At 45.2% G+C, this 21,708-nt stretch overlaps 1 protein-coding gene across 9 annotated transcripts in view; it reads left to right on the forward strand.

Annotated features, from left to right (window-relative positions):
* Positions 1 to 20,674, forward strand: part of DENND2B (DENN domain containing 2B) — a 240,505-nt gene extending 219,831 nt beyond the window's left edge. For all 9 annotated transcript variants that reach the window (XM_045014300.1, XM_045014298.1, XM_045014299.1 and 6 more), the window contains 6 exons: positions 3,985 to 4,162; positions 5,400 to 5,441; positions 8,840 to 8,951; positions 14,940 to 15,179; positions 19,330 to 19,416; positions 19,905 to 20,674. In XM_045014300.1, the coding sequence (XP_044870235.1) occupies positions 3,985 to 4,162; positions 5,400 to 5,441; positions 8,840 to 8,951; positions 14,940 to 15,179; positions 19,330 to 19,416; positions 19,905 to 19,939 (694 nt within the window). In that variant the 3' untranslated portion in view covers positions 19,940 to 20,674. The remainder of the gene's footprint in view (positions 1 to 3,984; positions 4,163 to 5,399; positions 5,442 to 8,839; positions 8,952 to 14,939; positions 15,180 to 19,329; positions 19,417 to 19,904) is intronic.
* Positions 20,675 to 21,708: the final 1,034 nt, after the last annotated feature.

Here is a 21,708-nt window from a genome sequence, read left to right on the forward strand (position 1 = left end):
ACCATAAGACCCTGGTTGCAACAATGATCTATATGGTCACAGTTCATGTCAGTAACATCACAAGTGGGCTTTTACGAAGAGAAAGAGGGGGTTGTTTCCTACACTGATGGAATATTTCCAGCTAAAGCAGGAGGAATATGCAAAAAGACTTCAGCGTTTTCTGGAGGCAGGAGACTTGCAGCACTGAAAGGGTTACTGTCTTTAAATACAAGCATCTAAAACTAGCCTCAGCATTTCCAATTGTCGGTCAGCTTGGGGCTAATTGTAAAGCCTGAGCAGATCCCGGCTAGACCACGCCAATCCAAATCTGACCCAAGCCCGAGTGTGTTGGGTTGTTTTCATACCCAACCTGACCCAAACCCAACACTTGTAGTTGGGACCTGTCAACTTCGGTTTGGGTTGCAAGGGACTAGCCACTGTCCCAGACTCCATTTTCTTTATTTTGTTTCCTCCATGGAGACATAGGGACTAATTACCCCTTAGCCCCACTCCTAGTCCTGCAGCCTGATCTCCCACCCTGGCTTGCCTTTCGCTCCTACCCCAGTCCAGCACTGCACACCTGAAGGGCTGCTGATTTCCCTCACCCTCCTGGGCAATTCCCCCAAACCTATATCATTGCTGCCAGCTCACCCTTGGGGCTCAGCCTGGTGGGGGCTTCCCACAACCCATGCCTGGGACCCATCTGTGGATGTTCCCTGTGGATGTCAGTGTGGCAGCGGCTGCTTGCCTTGGTCCTGCTGGCTGACACTTCCTTGTTGCGCTGTGTGTGCTGTGGAGTGAGAGGCTCTGCCAACATGCACACTGCTGTGAGTGGTGGCCGCTGGCAGGATTGAGGTAGGCAGCTGCTGCCAGGCCAACCTCCTAGGCAGAAAGGTGATCAGCGACCCAATCTGAGCCTGAGAATGTCAGGTTGTTTTGAGACATGACCCAAACCGAACACTTGTAGTCCAGTTCCATTGGATTCAGGTTGGGTTCAAGGCTCCAACACTATATGATGTGTTTTTCTCCCAAGCACTGTTTAGTGGTGAGTAATGTGTGTTTCTGGGATTACAGTACTTGCCCTGAGATAAAGTACTGGATTTTAGCAATTGACAAATAATCTACATGGCGTCATTTTTCATGGCCTGTATTTTGAGGTTAGATATTTTAATGTACCTGCACTGATGATAGCAGACATCCTAATATCCTGTCTGGGTATTAGATACTCTTGTTTTCATTGACTCCAGCCCATTAAATATGTGGATTATTTCTCAATAGCTAAAAATTAGTATGGTATATTATCTTAGTGCAAGTATTGTATTCCCAGAAACACACATTATTCACCATTAAACAGTGCACGGGAGATAGATTGTATAATGTCAGAAATTTTGATGATAGTTCCATCTATATTAAAGAAACCATAATCCTTTCAGTACTGTAAGCCTCCTATCCTAGTTTATATCAGTCTTTGCTGACAACTTTCCTGGCCAAAAAAAAGTCTGAATATAACACAATAGGAAAATGATTTGAGTAGATAAATTACCCTAGAGAAATTGGCTTTGGTTTAGAAAAGTGACCACTGATCTCCACTTATAGCATAGTAAAAGAAAATGTATTTGAGACAATTTTTGATGGTACCTTACACTAACCATAGTAGAAAATATGTATAGATTGAGTGGGGATGATGATTGGAGAAACTGAGTTGAAAACAGGGATTTTTATTCATATATGATGGACATGTCCCATTATTGAAGAGGAAGAGCAGGAGGCTCAACTAACAGGAAGACATAAGAAAGTGTAAATTAAAGCACACTAAAGGAGATTGGTGTCTCCCATACATCCATCACCTCTGAATTTTACCTCAGATGTGTAATCACTTCATTTGCAGTCAAAAATGTCATGTAGGCCTCCTTCATAAATGTGATCGTTTATGTCTATTATATGACCAGGGCAAAAAATGTAGCAACAAGGGCTTAATTCAGCACATATATCCCAATGAAAGTAGGGTGATACCTCTACATGGGGACAGGATTCTGGAGGCCTAAATTTAATGTCAAGTGTTTTGGGGTACTTTACCTGAGACATTTGAAGGGGCCTAATTTTCAAATGATGGGTGCTGAGCACTTCTGAAAACATTTGCATGCACTGGCTTAAAATAGAAACACTGACACTCGCAATGACAGTGCTGCAAGCTGCACCACATTAGCATACTACAGCTTAAAGAAGTCACTGTTGGGTGCAATCACTGTCATGTCCACGTAAAACCTCCCACTGCGTGGTACTAACTAGCTCCAGGTAAAAGTTCTGAAAGAAAAATCTAGCACAACATTCCAAAGCCGAAAGCCTCCCAAAGCGTGGGAATAGCACACAAGAGAGGATGTTGGTGCTGATTTACGTCACAGCCTTGCATGCAAGAGGAAAAGTTACAAAAGGGCATTCTATAGAAAGAAAAGATTATGATGCACCCAATGTTGGAGAAACATTTGTTTTCCTGCTTTTAGCTTAACGTGGCTCTTTTTTGGTAGTCATTCCTCCATGATGACCCAATCAGTTGAAAATACCACAAAGGCATTAAAGGGAGATTGAGAATTGTGCTTGGGAGCCTGCATCATGCTCCACAGTTCCTTCTCCTGAAACACATCACTGTGCTTGCTATGGCATATGCTGAAGAGTGCAAGATAAGAGTCAAGGGCAGCCCCATCACATGTTGTGGAACAATATTGGAAAAAACAGCATTTGATAAGAAACTTGTAGCAGTCTAGTGTAGGCAAGGTCATAAAAACATACCATATATCTAGAGTAAATACCAAGGAAAAAAATGATTATTTCCAGTAAAAGATGAACACAGCCCTTTGTTCGTTTTTTTTTAATTTTGTTCATTATTCAGGCAAATTCCGAAGTGTAATTTCTATAGCTATGCAAACAGGTGATACATTCTTAGCGTATGCGCAATGTGCCTCAGGTGGCATGTGACCAGGATTCATCACCAAATATGGTTTGCTGGTTGGATCATTTGCTTCCCCGGCTTGGGCCAGGTACCGACAGGGAGCACGAAGTAAATGCTGATCCATGTCCCCGGATACATTTTCCCATGTGTGCAGAATCATCTGTTTTTCTGCTTACAATACTTGCAAGAATTATCTGAGTGGAAGTCTGATGCCACCTACAGCCTAACAGAGGACTTGCAGTGAAGTCAGTTTGGATTCTTTGCCCAGAATTCTCAAGTGGTAATAGCACAACAGTTATTAGTTATTTATAGTTCTTATAGTAGAAGTTTGCACTGAGAAAATTAGCTCAGTCAGACTGAGCTGGGTAAAAAGCTTCACAAATCAGGCCAAAGTCACAGCTCTGAAAATGAGGGTCCTTCTGTCTTTCTCTGTCATAAAAATCAATTTGATGATGATGATTTATTGTTAGCGTTCAGGAAGTATTTGACTATAAAGTGAAATCCAGATGTGTTCAGTAAGTAAAAGGACAATGTAAGCAAGGAATTTCCAGTGAAGGAGACCAATACTTAACTTGTATAGGACTTTTCATACATATTCCTCAAAGCACTTTACACAGGAGGGCCAATATTGCTATCCCTCTTTAACAGATGGGGAAACTGAGGCATGGAAAGGCAAAGAGACTTAGCCAAGGTCACAAAGCAAGTCAACGGCAGAGCCAAGAATAGAATCCAGGTCTCATGATTGCCAGTCTGGTGCCCTTTCCAAGTAAAGGCTGACCTTCCAGCCTCAACTATGAGTGATGTGAAGAACGTGGGCACAGTGGGAATTAACAAAGCTACCGCACAGTTTAGTACAGAAGGGTACTGGGACTGGAATAGCAGGCAGGATACAGATTAGAACTGAGGTGCATTGACACAGCAGTATTAGGAAGCTTATAAAGCCATCCTGTGAGAAGGGAGCACCTGTATTCTCACTGTGCTACTATTTCAGCAGCAGGTAAGCAGGCATTCCGGGCTAAGAACGAGCTGTAGTAATGCCCATATTACTCTCTCCTCAGCACCCTCTCGAGCTGTTCTCATGCTGTGGTGGCTTTGCTGTACCCCTTCTCCTGGCAGCACACTTTCATTCCTGTTCTCCCCTCATCCATGATTGACATTGTCTGCTGCCCTACTCCGTTCCTGGTTGGATTGCTGTCCAGCTCTCTGCCCAAGCTGAAAGAGCTGCCTGTAGAAGAGGTAGGAATCCGCCCAGGACTCGATTGTTAAATGAATCCAAAAATGGTTTGTATGGAGTAAAACTGATGTACACCAGCTGAGTATGTAATATAAGCTGGCCTCTGATATAAGTTTTTACTTTTCTGGCCCTTAACTTGCCCCTTTGTTTCTTCTCTTTCTAACTGTCATGCACAATTGCCTCTTGGGAAAAAAACTAAAATACTGGAAATAGGTTTTAAGGATTCTAATCTTCCCTCAGTGCCTCTGTGTATGGTGATTGACAGTGAAAAGTGAACATTAACCTTGCCACAACAAGGTCAATATTGGGATATGGTCTCATTTTCTTGTATGTGAAATAACATAGTGAAGTGACATCAGCACAGTAAAAAACCATTCACTTTAGTGCCAGCCACTCTCACTCTCACTAATTCTAATGGGAGTTACACTCACAGCCATACACTGAATAGAGAATAGAACCTCTATGGCAAAGAAGGTCCTTTCAAGGTCTCATTGGTGCTATATTGCAAATGAAATTAGCTTTATGTTTATACAGTCTATCCAAAATACTGCTGCCACAATCCTTCCCCCTCACACAATTCTGATCATCACTTCACTCTCCTCAGAGCCCTTCATGGGTTTCCTCTCCCCTTCCACAGCAAATTTCCTTTACTTGTGGTCACTTCAAGTGCTCTCCATGCATCTGCCCTTCCTAAATCTGTGCTCTGTTTTCCTCCTGCCCTTCCCAAACTGCCCTCCTACATACCTTTTTAGCATCCTCTCATCCTTGCACCTTCATTATTATTTTCACTTCATCCATGTCACCCCCTAATGGTTGGAACCAGCCCTACTGCACCGAACAACACCTGGTTTCACCAAAACCCCTTTTGAAATACAGTTCTTCTGCACAAATGACCCCCTTCATGGATAATCCACCAAAACAACACCACCCATACATTTTTAAAGTATTTTAAAGCAAACTTTTCTGAAATCTGCCAATCATTTGAGGTATGAAATGTCTGAAGTGTACTGTCTTACTTAGCCTCTGACCTTTACGGGGGCAGAGAGTCTGTCTTCCTGTTTTGTATAGAACTCTGCAAATGGTTTGATGCTGCAGACTTACAACAGAAGTTTGATTCTCATTCTAATTTCTGTTCAGGCTAAGTACCATTTAGATTCTCCCTCTATCTGTAAAAGCAGACACCAGTAGAATGTCTTCAGTCACCAAGATAAATCTTTACCGTATCTTTCTTTTCTTTAGGCTTTGATGGTTAACTTGGGATCCGATCGATTCATCAGACAGGTACACTATGGCTTTAAATTAACTAAAATGGGTAGGCTTGGCAGAAAGCAAATTTTTTTATTTTATAATGTTGATGTTTATTTTTAAGTATTTTTATTTTTATCAATTTAAATTTTCACAGTTGCGGGAAACTATGCGGGGGGGGCAGATAATAATTATTCAATGACAATAGGCATTGAGATGCAAAAAGTTAAAGCTCTAACCAATAAAACACAAATTGTCAACATCATATTGTGACGGGGTGCCACCTGGAAGAGCCCCCCGACCCACCAGCCTGGGCTCTCTCTTACACTGTACTGCTGTGACAAGCTGCAAAGCCCTCCAGGCTTCAGCCTGCACTTTCACCAGCGTATGGGAAGGCTTCAACTAGGACACCTCCCAACTCCTCAGGCACACACCCCCTCTGGAGTATAAATCCAAAATTATACAGTCTTGCGCTGCACAGAGAACTGTACAACGTAAGCTAATAAAATTCGCCCCCGCCCTCAATGTGGAGAGGAATATGCAACAGCTTTCTGCCCCTGAGTTATGATTTCCATGCACTGGTTTAGATAAAGCAAAAACAATTTTATTAACTACAAAAGATAGATTTTAAGTGATTATTAGGGATAGCAAACAGATCAAAGCAGATTACCTTGCAACTAAACAAAAAATGCAGACTAAGCTTAATATACTAAATAGATTGGATATGAATAGCAGATTCTCACGCTAAGTGATGATACAAGCAGGCTGCAGATTCTTAAGGGGCAAGTTGCACTTGCTTACAACTTGGAATCCCCAGGTGTTCCATTCACAGGCTAAAAATCCCTTTGGCCTGGGTCCAGCATGTCGCCCAGTTCAGCCTTTGTTTCTCAGGTGTTTCCAGGAGTCTTCCTGGGTGGGGAGTCAGTGAAGAACCCCAGGTGATGTCACTCCCAGCCTTATATAGCTTTTGCATAAGGCGAGAACCCTTTGTTTCAAAGCTGAGTTCCCAGCCCAGTCTCTGGAAAAACACTGACATTCCAAGATGGAGTCTACAGACATGTGATCACTTTACATGTCTTTGTAGAGTCATAGCACCCATTACTTGGAGGCTGTCTGTAGGGTCCTCAGGAAGGCTCCCCAGGTGGGAGATTAACTTCTCCTAAGGCCTATTGTTCTTTCTAATGGCTCTTCCCCACCTGCTATCTAGAAAGAAAGCATCTTGTCTAGTGGGCATTTCCCAGGTGTAATTACCTTTGAAGTACAGATACAAAAATGATACATGCATACAAATCGGATAATCATATTCAGCAAATCATACTCTTTCCAATGACATCTCACATGATGTATCTTGCATAAAATACATTGTTTATGTCATAATCATATAATATCACTGTGAAGAATATGGGATGCAGTATCACACATATGTCAAAACATACAAAGTTAATAGCCTTAAATCAAAGTCAAGTAAGTTTTCAAGCAGCATTTTTTTTACTGTGCATATCTGTACATTTCTGTTATTATCAATGGAAATATTTTTTCATTGGCTTGGGTGTGTATGGTCAAATTGATATTTAAAAATCTAATTCTTCCAAGCCTAAAAATAGGCAACTTTGCAGCCCCTTTAATCAGGTGGTTTAAAGAAACATAATGGAGCTATGGGTTCACTGGAGAAGTTCCAACTGGAACTGTGCAATTAACTAGATTAGAAAAGTCTGAATCTTTTCTGTTTCCTCCGGAAATAAATAGTATGCCTAGAAGATGCCAAGAGCGCTTACCTTCAGAGTTGCTTTACTGTTGCTTTCAAGTGGATCCAGCTTAGTAGCAGCCTCTCAGCAGAAAGCTGACATTATTCAGCAGTTGCCAAAAAGTGGAAGGCAGGTTTGCAAGGCTGTAGTCAGGGAAGGAAGTGCTGGGACATGCCTTCCCTGGCTGCAGCCTTGCAAACTTGTCTTCAGGGGAGAGGGGCTGCAGCCCAGGTGCCAGGGATTTCCATTGGGAGAAGGGGCACTGGAGGCCTGTGGGGCTACACAGTACCTCTGTCTGTGCTCTCCAGGCTTTACCCTGCACCAATGCTGGGGGCCTGTCTCAGCATGTCCTACCATGTCCTTCCCGGCTTGCAGACCCCCCAGTGTCAAAGCAGGCACAGCCCCAAAAGCACAGGGAGAGATGCCATGCATCTCAATGGACCCCTAGTGCCTCTGCTCCCTGAGGAAAGCCCTGGAATCCTCCCCCCTGCTGCCCTGCCCGCAGCCTCCCCTCCCACCCCAGAGCACTGGGACTCCTGTAGTGGATCCCTTATTGGGTAGGGATGCGGGAACCCCAGCTCATTACCACACCATTCTGTGCAGGGGGTGGGGCCTCGGGCACAGGCAGCTTTGCACAGCTGCAGCCAGGGAAGGCATGTGTCAGCACGTCCTTTGTTCCCACTACCCTGCCTGTTACCAGGGCCTTTCTTCCTGAAAAAGTTCTTAATAAGCAGCATGTCATTGCCAATATCCGAATCCCTTTAACATTAAAGTCAATTGGCTGCGATTGGTTCCCAGCAAAACATTGCTATTAATTGGAAGTTGTTAATATCAGAACTGCTGTTAAGCAGAATCTACTGTAATACAGAGACAAATCCAGGCCCTAGAGAGACATCTTGATCTTTTCAACATCATTTTAGCAAGACAACAAGCACAAATGGTGATGAGATGGAGGGTGGGGGGGAGAAAAGATGGGGAAGAAGTCTACAGGTGGAGAGGAGAATATTGTGGATGATTTACTGAGTTGTGGAATAAGAGGGAACCTTGGAAAAAGAAAGATAAAGAATCACTATTTCCTGAAAGTAAGGTGGCACTAGATAATTTACAGATAAAAGAGAATGCATTGAGTCAATTGGATGTACCCTTTAAAGTAAAAGTTGGGCAAACAGATAAGATTACTCTGAAGATTCCTTGCAACTCTAGAAGTCTTATATCAACTCATTGTTTCTGGAGCAAATGTTAAATATGGTGTGGAGAATGAGCAAAAATACTTGCAGGAAAATAAGCAAAAGAGGAACCATCAAGAATAGAAGCTTCCAGAACTGAGCCTGACCAGCTGTACGTATGTGTTGCTAGGCCTTAATCTTGTGTATATTCAGGAAACCCATCATGCCTGTCTGGTGCTTTCATAATATGTTTGTTGTGTAACAAGCAGATTAAGGGCCTATATGTATTTACCTTGCACTCCAATAGCATGTTATATTTCCCTACTTCAGTCTCATGAAAAACACTGTAAAGTTAAATTCAGAAATATATAACAGATAAGGCTTCATTATTGTATTCATGTAGCCATTAAAGTAACAAACAGAGAATGTTTTATTTCTGAATTCTAGGCCCTGAAAAACCATTGACTGCAAATGAGCATATAGGGAAGAAAATATCTAAAGAATATATTTTTTTCTCCTTTAGATGGATGATGAAGACACTCTATTACCTAGGAAATTGCAAGCTGCTCTGGAGCAGGCTCTAGAGAGAAAAAGTGAACTGATAAACCAGGATTCAGATAGTGATTCAGATGATGGTAAAATATTCTGGAAACAAGTCTTGTCTACCTGTGTGGGTGGGTGATATTGTGTCCCTGGGATCAGGAGAAAGAAACATGGGTCTAATTTCAGAAAACTCATCATCTCACCCCACAGCTACATCTTACAACATCAGTTTATGTTTCTGAATTGGAGTTGATGATTGAGGGCATGTAATATAATTTTCAAAGCACTGTAACATATTAACAGCCTGTTTAATATATCATTTAAATTCCACAATGTACACACTCCCATAGATGTTTTTTAACTTTTTCTCAGAAACTTTGATGTTAAAAATCTAATATACAGTTAGTCCAAGTCTATACATTTTATATTTATTTTTATTAAACTTTGCTTTAAATATGTAAAGTCACTTTAACATCTCTGAGGTATTCACAAGTGATACGAGAATTTAATCTTTTTCAATCAATTTATTGTAAAGATTACCCTCAGCACAAAATTTTACTCTCAGGATCATTCAGAAGCATGCTAACTATCCAAGAAGAAGTAAAGTTCAAACAGCAGAGATACATTTCAGATTAAGGCCTTAAATATTAATTTTTAATTCTCCATCTTCTGAGGGTCTCGTGTGGATTACCCAGTAAAGAAAACTGTATTTCTGTTGACTTTGAGATATGGAAGATCTGCTATTATATTGATTTACAAGCTTAATTATAACAATGAGGAGTCCTTGTGGCACCTTAGGGTACGTCTACACTACAAGACTATTTCGAATCTACTTAATTCGAATTTGTGGAATCGACCTTATGAAGTCGAAGTTGTGTATCCACACTAAATACACTAGTTCGACTGTGTGAGTCCACAGTAACGGGGCCAGTGTCGACTTTGGAAGCGGTGCACTGTGGGAAGCTATCCCACAGTTCCCGCACTCCCCGCTGCCCATTGGAATCCTGGGATTTCCCCCCCCAATGCCTGCTGGGGGAAAAATGTGTCGAGGGTGGTTTTGGGTAACTGTCATCATTGAACCGTCAATCACGTCCTTCCTCCCTCCCTCCCTCCCTGAAAGCGCCTGCGGGCAATCTGTTCGTGCACTTTTCTGCTCAGTGACAGCGCGGGCGCCACAGCACTTTGAGCACGGATCCCGCTGCAGTTATGGCCGTTGTCAACTCCTCGCACCTTATCGTCCACCTCTTCCACAGTCAGCTGCTGAGAAATCGGGCTACTTTTCAATGGTGCTGCGAGCACTGGTGGACCATGGGGGACGTTTTACCAACATCAACGTCGGGTGGCCAGGCAAAGTTCATGACGTGCGTGTTTTCAGGAACTCTGGTCTGTTTAGACGCCTGCAGGAAGGTAGTTTCTTCCCGGACCACAAAATAAGTCTTGGGGATGTGCAGATGCCTATAGTGATCGTCGGGGACCCAGCCTACCCGCTAATGCCCTGGCTCGTGAAGCTCTGTGCAGGCGCCTTGCACAGCGACAAGGAACTCTTCAAGTCCCAGCGAGCAGTGACTGTTCAGTTTCTTTACAGAGAAGCTGAACCTGCCCCTGTTTCTTTACCAAGTGACTGTTGACTAGCATCTGCAGTTACATACCCCGCCCACCCCGCTTCCCCAACTTCCAACACACATTTAAAAATAAAATACATGTTCCACTGTAACTTTACAAAGGTTTCTTTATTGATGACTTTGCGTTACAGGGTTGAAACTGGGACACGGACTGTGCTGGGTAGGGTGTGCGGTGATGTAAAGACCGCCTGTAAACTCGAGGAATGACAGGCTCCTGCTCCCAGAGCGGTCTGCAGTGCCGGACTGGATGTTTCAACGGAGCCTGCCATCCCTCCTTTTTGGCACTCTGTGTGCGGGGGCTATGTGGCCTTTTGGCGGGGAAGGACGGATACAGATTCCTCTGCTGCGTGGCTCTGTGGTCCAGGACAGGGACCGTTGCATGAGGTCTGTAACCCCCCTCCCCCGCTACAAAGTCACGTACCCCCCCACCCACACAGAACCTGCAAACCACCTCCCATACCGACCAGGGTGCGTACTGACTGCAGTGTGTGTGTGACCTGCTGCTGATCCTGCCCCCATGTCTGTACCCTGGTAAAGGTGATTGTCCTGTCAGATTACCAACCCCCTTCCCCCCCTTCAAACACAGTCTCCTCTAAAAGAACATGACGGAAAAAGTAATTAACAGAAAAGTATTTTTTATTATCAACTAGACAGTTAGGGGATGAAACTGGGATGGGGGCTTGGGTGAGGCGGGAAGGAAAGGACTTCTCAAAATTTAGGCTATGAGAGCTTTTCGGTACTTGAGCACTCTGCTGGGGTGCAGTGACAGTTTACACGGCCTCTGGCGCCCCTCCTTCTGGTTATTTTGGGTGAGGGGGGTATGGGACTTTGTGGCGGGGGAGGGCGGTTGCAGATACACTGCAGGGGGGCTCTGTCCTCCTGCCTGAGGTCCTGCAGAACATGCACAAGGCGCAGGAGCATGTCCGTTTGCTCCCTCAGTAGTCCAAGCAGCGTTTGAGTCGACTGCTTGTCTTCCTCACGCCACCTCTCCTCCCGTTGGCTGTGTGAGCGCTGGTACAGAGAGAGGGTCTCCCTCCACTGGCTCTGCTGGTCTGCCTCGTCTCGGGAGCACCCCATAACTTCAGCGAACATCTCGTCCCCTATCTTTTTCTTCGCCGCCTAATCTTTGCCAGCCTCTGTGAGGGGGATGCTGTGGCAGGTCTGGAGACAGTCGAAGCTGTGTGATGTGAAAAAGGGAGTGAATTCCTTGCAAAGATAAATTTTTGCGAAGAATGAACACAGTCTAATCTGTCTCTGTGAATTCTGGGTTGAGATCCCAGTGCCCGATGGGGCAAAAACCATTTTCGCGGGTGGTTCTGGGTAAATGTCGTCAGTCATCCCTTCCTCTGGGAAAGCTACAGCAGACAATCATTTCAAGCCCGTTTTCCCTGGATTGCCCTGGCAGACGCCACAGCGTGGAAACCATGGAGCCTATTTTGCCTTTTGTGCCTGTCACCGTATGTGTACTAGATGCCGCTGACAGAGGCGGTCCAGCAGCGCTACACAGCAGCATGCTTTTGCTTTTGCATGACAGCAGAGATGGTTACCAGCCATACTGTACCATCTACCATACCATAAATTGCTAATAAGATGGGCATGGTTACCAGTCCTTTTGCACTGCACCATTTGCTGCTGTCATAAGTGCCCCTGGCTGCTCTTAGCCAGGGGCGCAAAAGCCAAAATTGGGAATGACTCCCTGAGTCAATCCCTCCTTTTTGGTATCTAAAAATAGAATCATTCCTGCCTAGAATATGGGCAAGTGTACTAGAGAACCACTGTATCAGAGAACCAAGCTGCTCTGTGTCAGATCCTGCATAGATTATGAGCTGTATGCTATTCACAGGGGGTGCTCCTGCAACAACCCCACCTGTTCATTCCATTCTTCCCCAGCCTTCCTGGGCTACCATAGCATTGTCCCCCCACTTGTGTGATGAAGTAATAAAGAATGCAGGAATAAGATACAGTGACTTGTTAGTGAGAAATGAGTGGAAGGCAGCCTCCAGTTGCTATGATAGTCCAGATAGGACATTAAGGAGCGTGGAGGAGAGGAGCACAGCATCCTGCTGCTAGTCCAGGGGCAATTGAATCTTTTCTTTACACATGAAGGGTGGGGGCTGATGAAGCTCAGCCCCCTGTTGCTATGATGAGGACGGTTACCAGCCATACTGCACCATCTACCAGGAAAAATTAGGGCTAGGCGCCCTTGATCAACCTCACAGATGCTAGTACGCATGGTTACCAGTCCTTTTGCACTGCCCCATGTGCCAATAGGCTGATGATGACGATAGGTATCAGTCTTACTGCACCATCAGCCACCCATGGCGGGGGGGGACGGAGCAAGGATGTTGGTGTTCAGTGCTGCACCATCGCGTCTATCTGCAGCATTCAGTAAAGATAGGGTGACATGTAAAAGAGTCAAGAGAGGATTGTTTTCCCTTTCACTTCTGGGGGTGGTTGGGGGGCTGCGTAAATTGGCGAGCTATGCCCTGACCCACCGCGGACACTGTTTTTGACCCTAGAAGCATTTGGAGCTCAGCCAAGAATGCAAATGCTTTTCAGAGACAGCAGGAACTGTGGGATACCTTGCGTCCTCAGTCCCCCCTCCCTCCATGAGCGTCCATTTGATTCTTTGGCTTTCCGTTACGCTCGTCACGCAGCAGCGTGCTGAGTCTCTGCTATGCCGTCTGTCCGGAGATTTTTTAAAAATACTTTGGACCAGGCGTAACATTACAGTAATTCCCCTAATTACATGCAGGAGTCTCCGAGCGAGATCACCCTGAGGACGGTCACTGAAGGAGATAGAGAGCGCATGCTGCGTGAAAGCCAGCACAAACCAGGGCCCTACGCAGCCGTGCTCGGGGAGGCAATGCTCCCTGAGTACCTCATGAAAGCCTGGCACGGAAAAGTGTGCTACCACGGAGCACCCAATAAGGCAGCTCTCCCCAGGAACCTCCTGCGGAGGCTTTTCGATTCCCTCCAGGAGAGGTTCGTGGAGATCTCCCAGGAGGATTTCTGTTCTATCCCCATATATAGAGAGACCTCCTTTTCACATACTTCAGATTCCTGTTATATTAAGAATAAAAGTTTACATGGTTAAAGCACTTACCGACTGCTCCTTCCCCTGATTCAGGATCCGGGTTAATGGCCGGGGAGGGTTGGTAGGGGATCTCCGTGACGGTAATGAAGAGATCCTGGCTGTCGGGGAAACCAGCGTTGTAAGCGCTGTCGCCTGCCTCGTCCTCCAGAAACCCTTCCTCATCTTCCCCGTCCGCGAACATCGCCGAGGAACTGTCCGTCGACACTGTCCCATCGTCAGAGTCCATGGTCACTGGTGGGGCAGTGGTGGCAGGCTCCGTAGCGTCCGTTTGCCACTTTGATTTTTTGGTAGCCTTGTCTGGGGTCCTTGATTTTCACGCGGCGCTGCGTTGCATCCCGGCTGTATCCTCTGTCTCTCATGGCTATGGAGACCTTCTCGTAGGTCTTTGCATTCCGTTATTTGGAGCGCAGCTCCGAAAGCACAGACTCCTCGCCCCTCACTCCGATCAGATCCAAGAGTTCCCGGTCAGTCTATGCTGGGTCCCTCTTTCTATTCAGAGATTACATGAACTCCTCTGCTGGAGAGCTCTGCATCGCTGCCGGTGCTGCTGAGCTCGCCCCGATGTCCAACCACGAAATGAGATTCTAACTGTCCAGACAGGAAAAGGAATTCAAATTTTCCCGGGACTTTTCCTGTGTGGCTGGTCAGAGCATCCGAGCTCGGACTGCTGTCCAGAGCATCAACAGAGTGGTGCAGTGTGGGATAGCTCCCGGAGCTAGTAAGTTCGATTTGCATCCACACCTAGCCTAATTCGACATAGCCATGTCGAATTTAGCGCTACTCCCCTCGTCGGGGTGGAGTACCGAATTCGAACTAAAGAGCCCTCTAGGTCGAACTAAATGGCTTCCTGGTGTGGACGGGTGCACGGTTAATTCGAATTAACGCTGCTAAATTCGAATTAAAGTCCTAGTGTAGACCAGGCCTTAGAGACTAACAAATTTATTTGGGCATAAGGTTCATCAGATGCATGGAGTCCACTGATGTATCTGATGAAGTGGGTTATAGCCCATGAAAGCTCATGCCCAAATGAATTTGTTAGTCTCTTAAGGTGCCACAAGGACTCCTTATTGTTTTTGCTGATACAGACTAACACGGCTACTCCGCTTAGTTATAGTGCAGTTTATGCTTTCCATATCCAATTAATTTTAATGGGGCAAGAGAAGGAGGGTGGCAGGGGATTTATGTGGGCTTAGGTGTTGCAGATCTTTTTTCAGATATTATTATTATAATTCTAGTTAGACTTTTTGGGGGAGAAATATTAAGTGAAAACATTAAATCCAGTGCAAGTGACCAAGCAGGGACCTTGTACTGCAGCTGTTCTTCAGATGATTTGAGCATTATATTGCTGTTTTCTTCTGCAGAGTGTAACACCCTGAATGGATTAGTATCAGAAGTTTTCATCCGATTCTTTGTGGAAACTGTTGGCCACTATTCCCTGTTCTTAACTCAGAATGAAAAAGGAGAGCGTGTCTTCCAAAGGGATGCTTTCCGCAAATCTGTAGCTTCCAAGAGTATCCGTCGCTTCCTGGAGGTCTTTATGGAATCCCAAATGTTTGCTGGGTTTATACAGGATAGAGAACTGAGAAAATGCAGGGCAAAAGGTAAGGCTTGTGATTCCCTTTGCTACTATGCAGACTATATTTAGGGATTAATACACTTTCATGTTTTCACATGGTTTTAGCAATTACAGCTTTATATACTGCCAAATATCAGTGCTATGGCTAACTTTGCCAGACACGCAGTACCCTCTTCTTTTGTGTGCCCTGGATTAAAGCTGAAATGATAGGTTTTGAAAGAATGAGTCTCATCCTTGTGACACTTCCCATCTCAGTACATGAAATTATTAAAGGGAAAAGTTGACTGCTCCACACCATGAAATACTGTAAAGCAGTGATGAGCTGCCAAAATATTAACAACCGGTTTCCCTCCTCCTCACCCCATGACCCCCCCCCCGACTCCTGTCCCATCCAACCCCCCCATGTTCCTTGACAGCCCCCCCATGCCCTATCCACCCCCCTTCCCTGTCCCCTGACTGCCCCTTGCCACCCCATCTAACCCCTTCTCTCATTTCTGATGGCACCCCGGGACCCCTACCCCATCCAACCACCCCTTCTCTCTGTCCCCTGACTGTCCCTGGAATCCTTACCCCTAACTGCCCCCCACCGCCCCATCCAACCCCTGCTCCTTCCTGACTGCCCCCCCGGGACCCTTGCCCCCATTCAATCCCCCTGTTCCCTGCCCTCTGACTGCTCCAACATTAATCCACCCCCCCAACTCCCCTGCCCTCTATCCAACATGCCCTCCCTGCTCCCTTACCCTGCTGCCTGGAAATGGGGGCCCAGCTGGGCTGGGGCTGGGACCCTGACGCTGGGGCAGGAGTCGAGCCGCGCCACCCTGCCGGCCGGACCCCGGGGCAGGCGCCGAGCCCCGCCGCGCCGCCCTGCCCTGCCGGCCCGACCCCGGGGCAGGCGCTGAGCCCCGCCCTGCCCTGCCGGCCCCACCCCGGGCCGGGGCAGGAGCCGAGCCCTGCCACCCGGCCGCACCTCCCCCCCCGCCCCAGCTTACCTGCGTGCCTGCCTGCTGCCTGTTCAGGCTTCCCGCGAACATCTGATTCGCGGGAAGCAGGGGAGGGGGAGGAGAAAGGGGGCGGAGCAGGAGAGGAGGGGGAAGTGAGCTTGGGCCGGAGCTTTTGTTAAATAGCCCTTATAGAACTGGTTGTCCTGGAACAACCGGTTCTAAAAGGGCTGCTAAATTTAACAACCGGATCGCGCGAACTGGCGCAAACCGGCTCAAGCTCACCACTGCTGTAAAGGATACAGCTCATTCATGATTCTAGAACAGCTCTTGGATGCCTCAAATGAGGTTCAAAGTAAAAATGTGGAAAAAACTGTTATATTGGTTAAAATAAAAATCAGCAAATAAACAAGAGTGCAGGACATGATTTAAGGGACAGAATTTGGCCTGGTCCTATAATCCTTTTCATGTGAGTGAGAGAGGTGTTTGTGTGAGTAAAGACTACAGGGATAGACTGTAGGGGAGAGTCTTACTGTTGAAGAAATCTGACCAGTGTAATCTACCTAGCAAGGGTCCCGCTCCTGCAAACCCTCACTCATATAGCACTATAGAAGTGTAAACTGGAAAGGACCATAACAGGTCATCTGGCCCAATCCCCTGCACTCAAGGCAGGACCATGTAATAATTAGACCATTCCTGACAATTCTAACCTGTTGTTAAAAACCTCCAATGACGGAGTTTCCACAACCTCCCTAGGCAATTGGGACCACTTTAGTATAAGTCCAACTGGACAAACAGGCAATTAGCTGATGAGTCAAACTCTCAGACAGGCTAGACTAGAGAGCCACTGTGCTCCTAGTTCTGGTGCATGTGCCTAAAGAACACGGAGCAGCCTGGGCAGTAGCCAGCCGGGTCTGGGGCTGAGGCTGCTGAGTATTGCACAGCAGTGCCATCTGCTGGCAACTGCCGGAGCCCTGCTATCAGCTCAGCCTTGCTCCTCCCCCGGCCCGGAAGGCAGCTGGAGAAGGTTCGGAAGGATATCAAGGGGACGCACAAGCAAGCTGGGGCTTCCCCTCCTGCGTGAGGGCTATGCTGCACCACGTGGGGGGAAGCCAGAAGCGAGGCAGGGTTGCCAAGCGCTCTGTGCAGCTAGAAGCCTTCCTAGCTTCATGTCAGAGAGAGGAGATTGCTAAAGGTATGGTATTTGGAGGCTGAACAGCCAACAAGGAGAGCTGGAATGGGGGAGGCAAGGATGTGGGAGCTGGCTGGGTAATTTGGGATGGATGGTTTGAAGGGAAAATTTGGGCAAGGAGGAGAGGTGGAAAATTGAATATGGGAGAAGGAAGAGAAGGAGATATAACCTGCCTCTAAAGATACTTATGAATAGCATGGAAATAGCAAGTATTAAAAAGGCTCAGGTTGGGAAACCCCTAATATATGCTCCAAGGCCCTTCTCTTGCAAATATCCTTGGACCCCATTACACTGGCTCTATTTTTCCTTCCACTCCCCTGTGTCTGAAAACTACTCACCACAGCCTTAATCCTGCAATGAGCACTGCAGGAATAGACCTCTGCGCCTGTTTAAAGCCTCATTGGGGCTCCATGCAGGCGCAGGAGTCCCCCTGCACAGATCTTACTGCAAAATCAGGTCTTTGGGGACAAATTCTACAAAATGGATCTGCTGCTATACACTGAGCAACCTCAAACTCCATTAACTTCAAGAGCTGAAGACCTGGAGCACCTCCTGGATTCTGCCTCTATTTTGTGTGTTTTTCAAAAGTTATGACCTAGGTAGGGTGACCAGATGTCCCAACTTCATTTGGAGTGCCTACATTTCTAGTTCTTGTTTTAATTAGCTTCCCAAGATTATTTTCTAGGATGTTTTGTTTAGGGTTTCCACCTTTCTAATTGCTGGTAATTGGACCTCCAAGGCCCCACCCCAGCTCTGCCTCTTCCCCAAGGCCCTGCTCCTGTTCCATATCTTCCCCCAAGGCCCCACCCCCATCGCTCATTCCTTTCCCTCCCTCCCCATTGCTGGCTGGATCATCTCTACCTCCACTCCCTTCCCTTTGACCCTCGCCCCCCGGGGCTCCCTCTGCTCCAGGGCTGGGACAGGAGCTGCTGCAGCCTGATAAGGAGCCGGCCTGCAGGTAGGAGGTGGCCCTGGTTGAGCAGGGGCCAGTGCAAGTTAATGACCCAGCCCCTCCCCCAACCCCATGGTAACTGTAATTTTGGTGTCCAGTTAGGATTGGGGCTAAATGGAAAACATTCAGATCTGTTTTGTGAGAGTTACGTGCATAAATATCTGTTTTTACCCAGGGATGCAACCAGTGTAGATTAGCCAGTTTACTGAGTGCAATTATGCTAAATGTTGATGCTTGGGCCTGGCCACAGACTCTCTGTTAGCATGTTGTACTGCCTGGTGGACAGATGGGGTCTTGGGTGTGAAGGAAGACCTGGCTTTCTATTTCTCAGCAAGATGGATGCTGGAAGAATCATGAAAGCAACTCATGCTGTCTTTGAAACTTTGACACAATGCCTAAGGTGGCTGATAACATTCTGATGGCAAATTGAACTTAAGAGGAAATTGTTGTCCTGTTAAGTTTTCTAAGAATAAACTACTGACAAAAAGGCTGGTAGGAAAGACAAAGGAAGGGAAGGAAATTAATCTAGCTCTGCAAAGGCCACAAATTCTTAAAGGACAGGGGTTTCTCAACCCCTTTCTTTCTGAGGCCCCCCCAACATGCTATAAAAACTCCAAGGCCCACCTGTGCCACAACAACTGTTTTTCTGCATTTAAAAGCCAGGGTCAATATTTGGTAGTAGCAATCAGGGCAGTTGCTGCGGGCCCCACACTACAGGTTAGTTGCTTAGAGCCCCCACACTTAGTTGCTCAGGCTTCAGCATCAGCCCTGGGTGGCAGGGCTCAGGGCTTCCATCTTTCTGCCCTGGGCCCCAGCAAGTTTAATGTTGGCCCTGCTTGATGGACCCCCCTGAAACCAGCTTGTGCTCCTCCCTCCCACCCGCCCCCGTGGGTCCTGGCCCCCTGGTTGAGAATCTATAATACACTCCTGAGGTGACTGTTGAAAGAAACTGTTGAAACGTCTGTGCTTTCTTTGTGGGCAACACAAATAAAAGCATTAGATTTTGATTCCCTTTTCCATAGCAGCTTCCCTCACCCTCCCTTTCACTTGGAAAGAAGACCAAACAATGCTTTATTTTATCTACTTCCCACAGGTCTCTTTGAACAGAGGGTTGAACAGTATTTGGAAGAGCTTCCAGACACTGAACAAAGTGGAGTAAACAAATTCCTGCGAGGTCTTGGTAAGGGAAATCTTTTAAAGAAATTCTGAAATGTTTTTAACACAAGGTCTTAACGAAGCACAGCTCTGCCTAGAATGAAATGTGATACTCAACCAGTAGTTTAATGATATGATAGGAATTATCAAAAGAAAATCAACAAAAATCTACTTATCGTTGATAATAGTAGGTTTTATTATGGTCTTTGCTAAGAAAGTCTCATTCTAATTTGGAAAAAGAAACCTTACCTAACCACTGTATTCCTCCCCCAACTCTTCCCTCCGTTCTCCCTCTCCCCCCCAGAAAAAAAAAATCTGGAAAGGGACCTTGCCTTTTTATCAGATTTGGTTGTCCAGAATTTTAATAGTTGGATACCTACATTTTTTATATAGTTGATTCGCTATATATTGGTTACAGTACACATTTGAAGCCTTTTTAGATTAACAGTCAGTTTCTCTTTGTTTTTCAATGTATGTTAGTGACTGATGGATGACATTTTGTGTTTGATATAGGAAATAAAATGAAGTTCCTTCACAAGAAGAATTAACTCCTTTCTACTGACACATCAATCCAAAGACTATTTATGACACTGTGCTTGAGACCCTTACAACCTTTCAGATTCTGGTGCCGGAGGAGAATAAGATAAGCTGAATACAGCTTTAAGTGACTGCAATGTGCCAGCCAAAAAAAAAAAAGTTTATAATGACTCCTCTTTATGTATTTGGACAGAATTTGTAAATAATGTGCTGTAAGCTTTCTTTTTTAATGAGCAAGAAAAACTGTGGTAAATATTTGTATATTCCTGAGAATAACAGGTGCTTCTTTCTCTAGTATGAATTGAGTTATGCTTGGTGCAAAATGAATAGCTAATTATGTGCAGCTGACTGTCTCAGCAGAACCACTGACTTCGAAGGATGTTTGTGAGAACTATATTGATGCCTGAATATTGTAATAGTGAATGAACTCTAGGGTATAGAGAGAGAGGTTGTATGCAAGGGGACTGGTTTTATGTGACAGAGTTTATAATTTTCTCTTGTTTTCCTACTAATCCATTCTAAAAGACAGAAATAACAGGTAACTTTGTAATAAGCTACTTGGTTCACAACAGAATTTCCACTTGGTTTGAACTATGGTCAGTAAAAATTTTTTTAATGCATTCTGCACTATGACTGCTAAATATGAGGAAATCTCAGTTCTTTGACATGCAAGCTGCAATAATTAGGTACAGTACATCCTTTCCTAATATATATACGTATGGTTTTTAATAAACTGTGTAAATATACCTGTTTGTTCATGTTCATTGGATTCCCTCCAACATTTCTGCTACTGTCTGAATAGATACAGAAAGAGTACATTTGCTGTGATTTTTGTTGAATATCTTATAATTAAATTATAAAATGAATAATATACACCTCTCTCTTAGTAGGATTGCTATTTCATGAAATTTATTCTAACCTATTTTCTTACTTGACACTAGATCACTTGGGATGTTACCCGACAGTCTATCTCACCATTCTATCAATTTTAATCTGGCAACAAAATCATCTTTCAAAATGTGTTTGTTCAGGTTTATTCTTTTGATGGGACAATAACATACTAGTTTTGTCATTATTAACATAATGGGTTAAATGTACCCCGACGAGTAAACTTTTTCATGTTGATTTTTGTAATGTTGTGTTTGAATGTCTTGAGAAGGAAATAGGTTGAGCGATGCGGACATGGAAGTGGAAAGGAATAATGATAGGTGGAAGAGGGAGATGCCAAATCCCAGTCTTTGCATTGAGTACCAGTGCAGCTCAAGCCAGCACTGACTAGATGTACGTTACTCATATCCTTTTCCTTGCATTATCTAAGAATTAATATCCTAAGCACTGCAGAGGGTTTAATTGGGACAGATGTACTGGCCTTATCCTGGCACTTTGCACAAGGGGTGAAGTCACCCTAAATTTGCCTAATTTAAAATTATTTAAATTAATTGATCCTTGACCAATGTTAGTAACATACCCATTGTCTGCTACATTGCTGTTCATTTATTATTTCACTCAAATCCTTAGTTTCAAAGAGGGTAAATTAGAAAAAGTTTGCAAGCTTATCAACTAATACAAATTAAGAGATACTTCCTCCCCCTTAAACGCATTCTCAGTATATATACTTTTAAGTTTTTAAAACTTGATTTCTGTGCTTACCAAGACTGGATTTGAGGCTTGCGCAACTCCTAACCTGTCAGTGGTTCAGGTTTGCTACCAGCCTCATAGAATAAAATGGAGGGTTTATTCACTGAGAAGGTGAAGTAATTTCCTTTCCAGCAATTATGTC

Source organism: Mauremys mutica, chromosome 4 (assembly GCF_020497125.1).
Source record: "Mauremys mutica isolate MM-2020 ecotype Southern chromosome 4, ASM2049712v1, whole genome shotgun sequence".
NCBI lineage: Eukaryota > Metazoa > Chordata > Testudines > Geoemydidae > Mauremys > Mauremys mutica.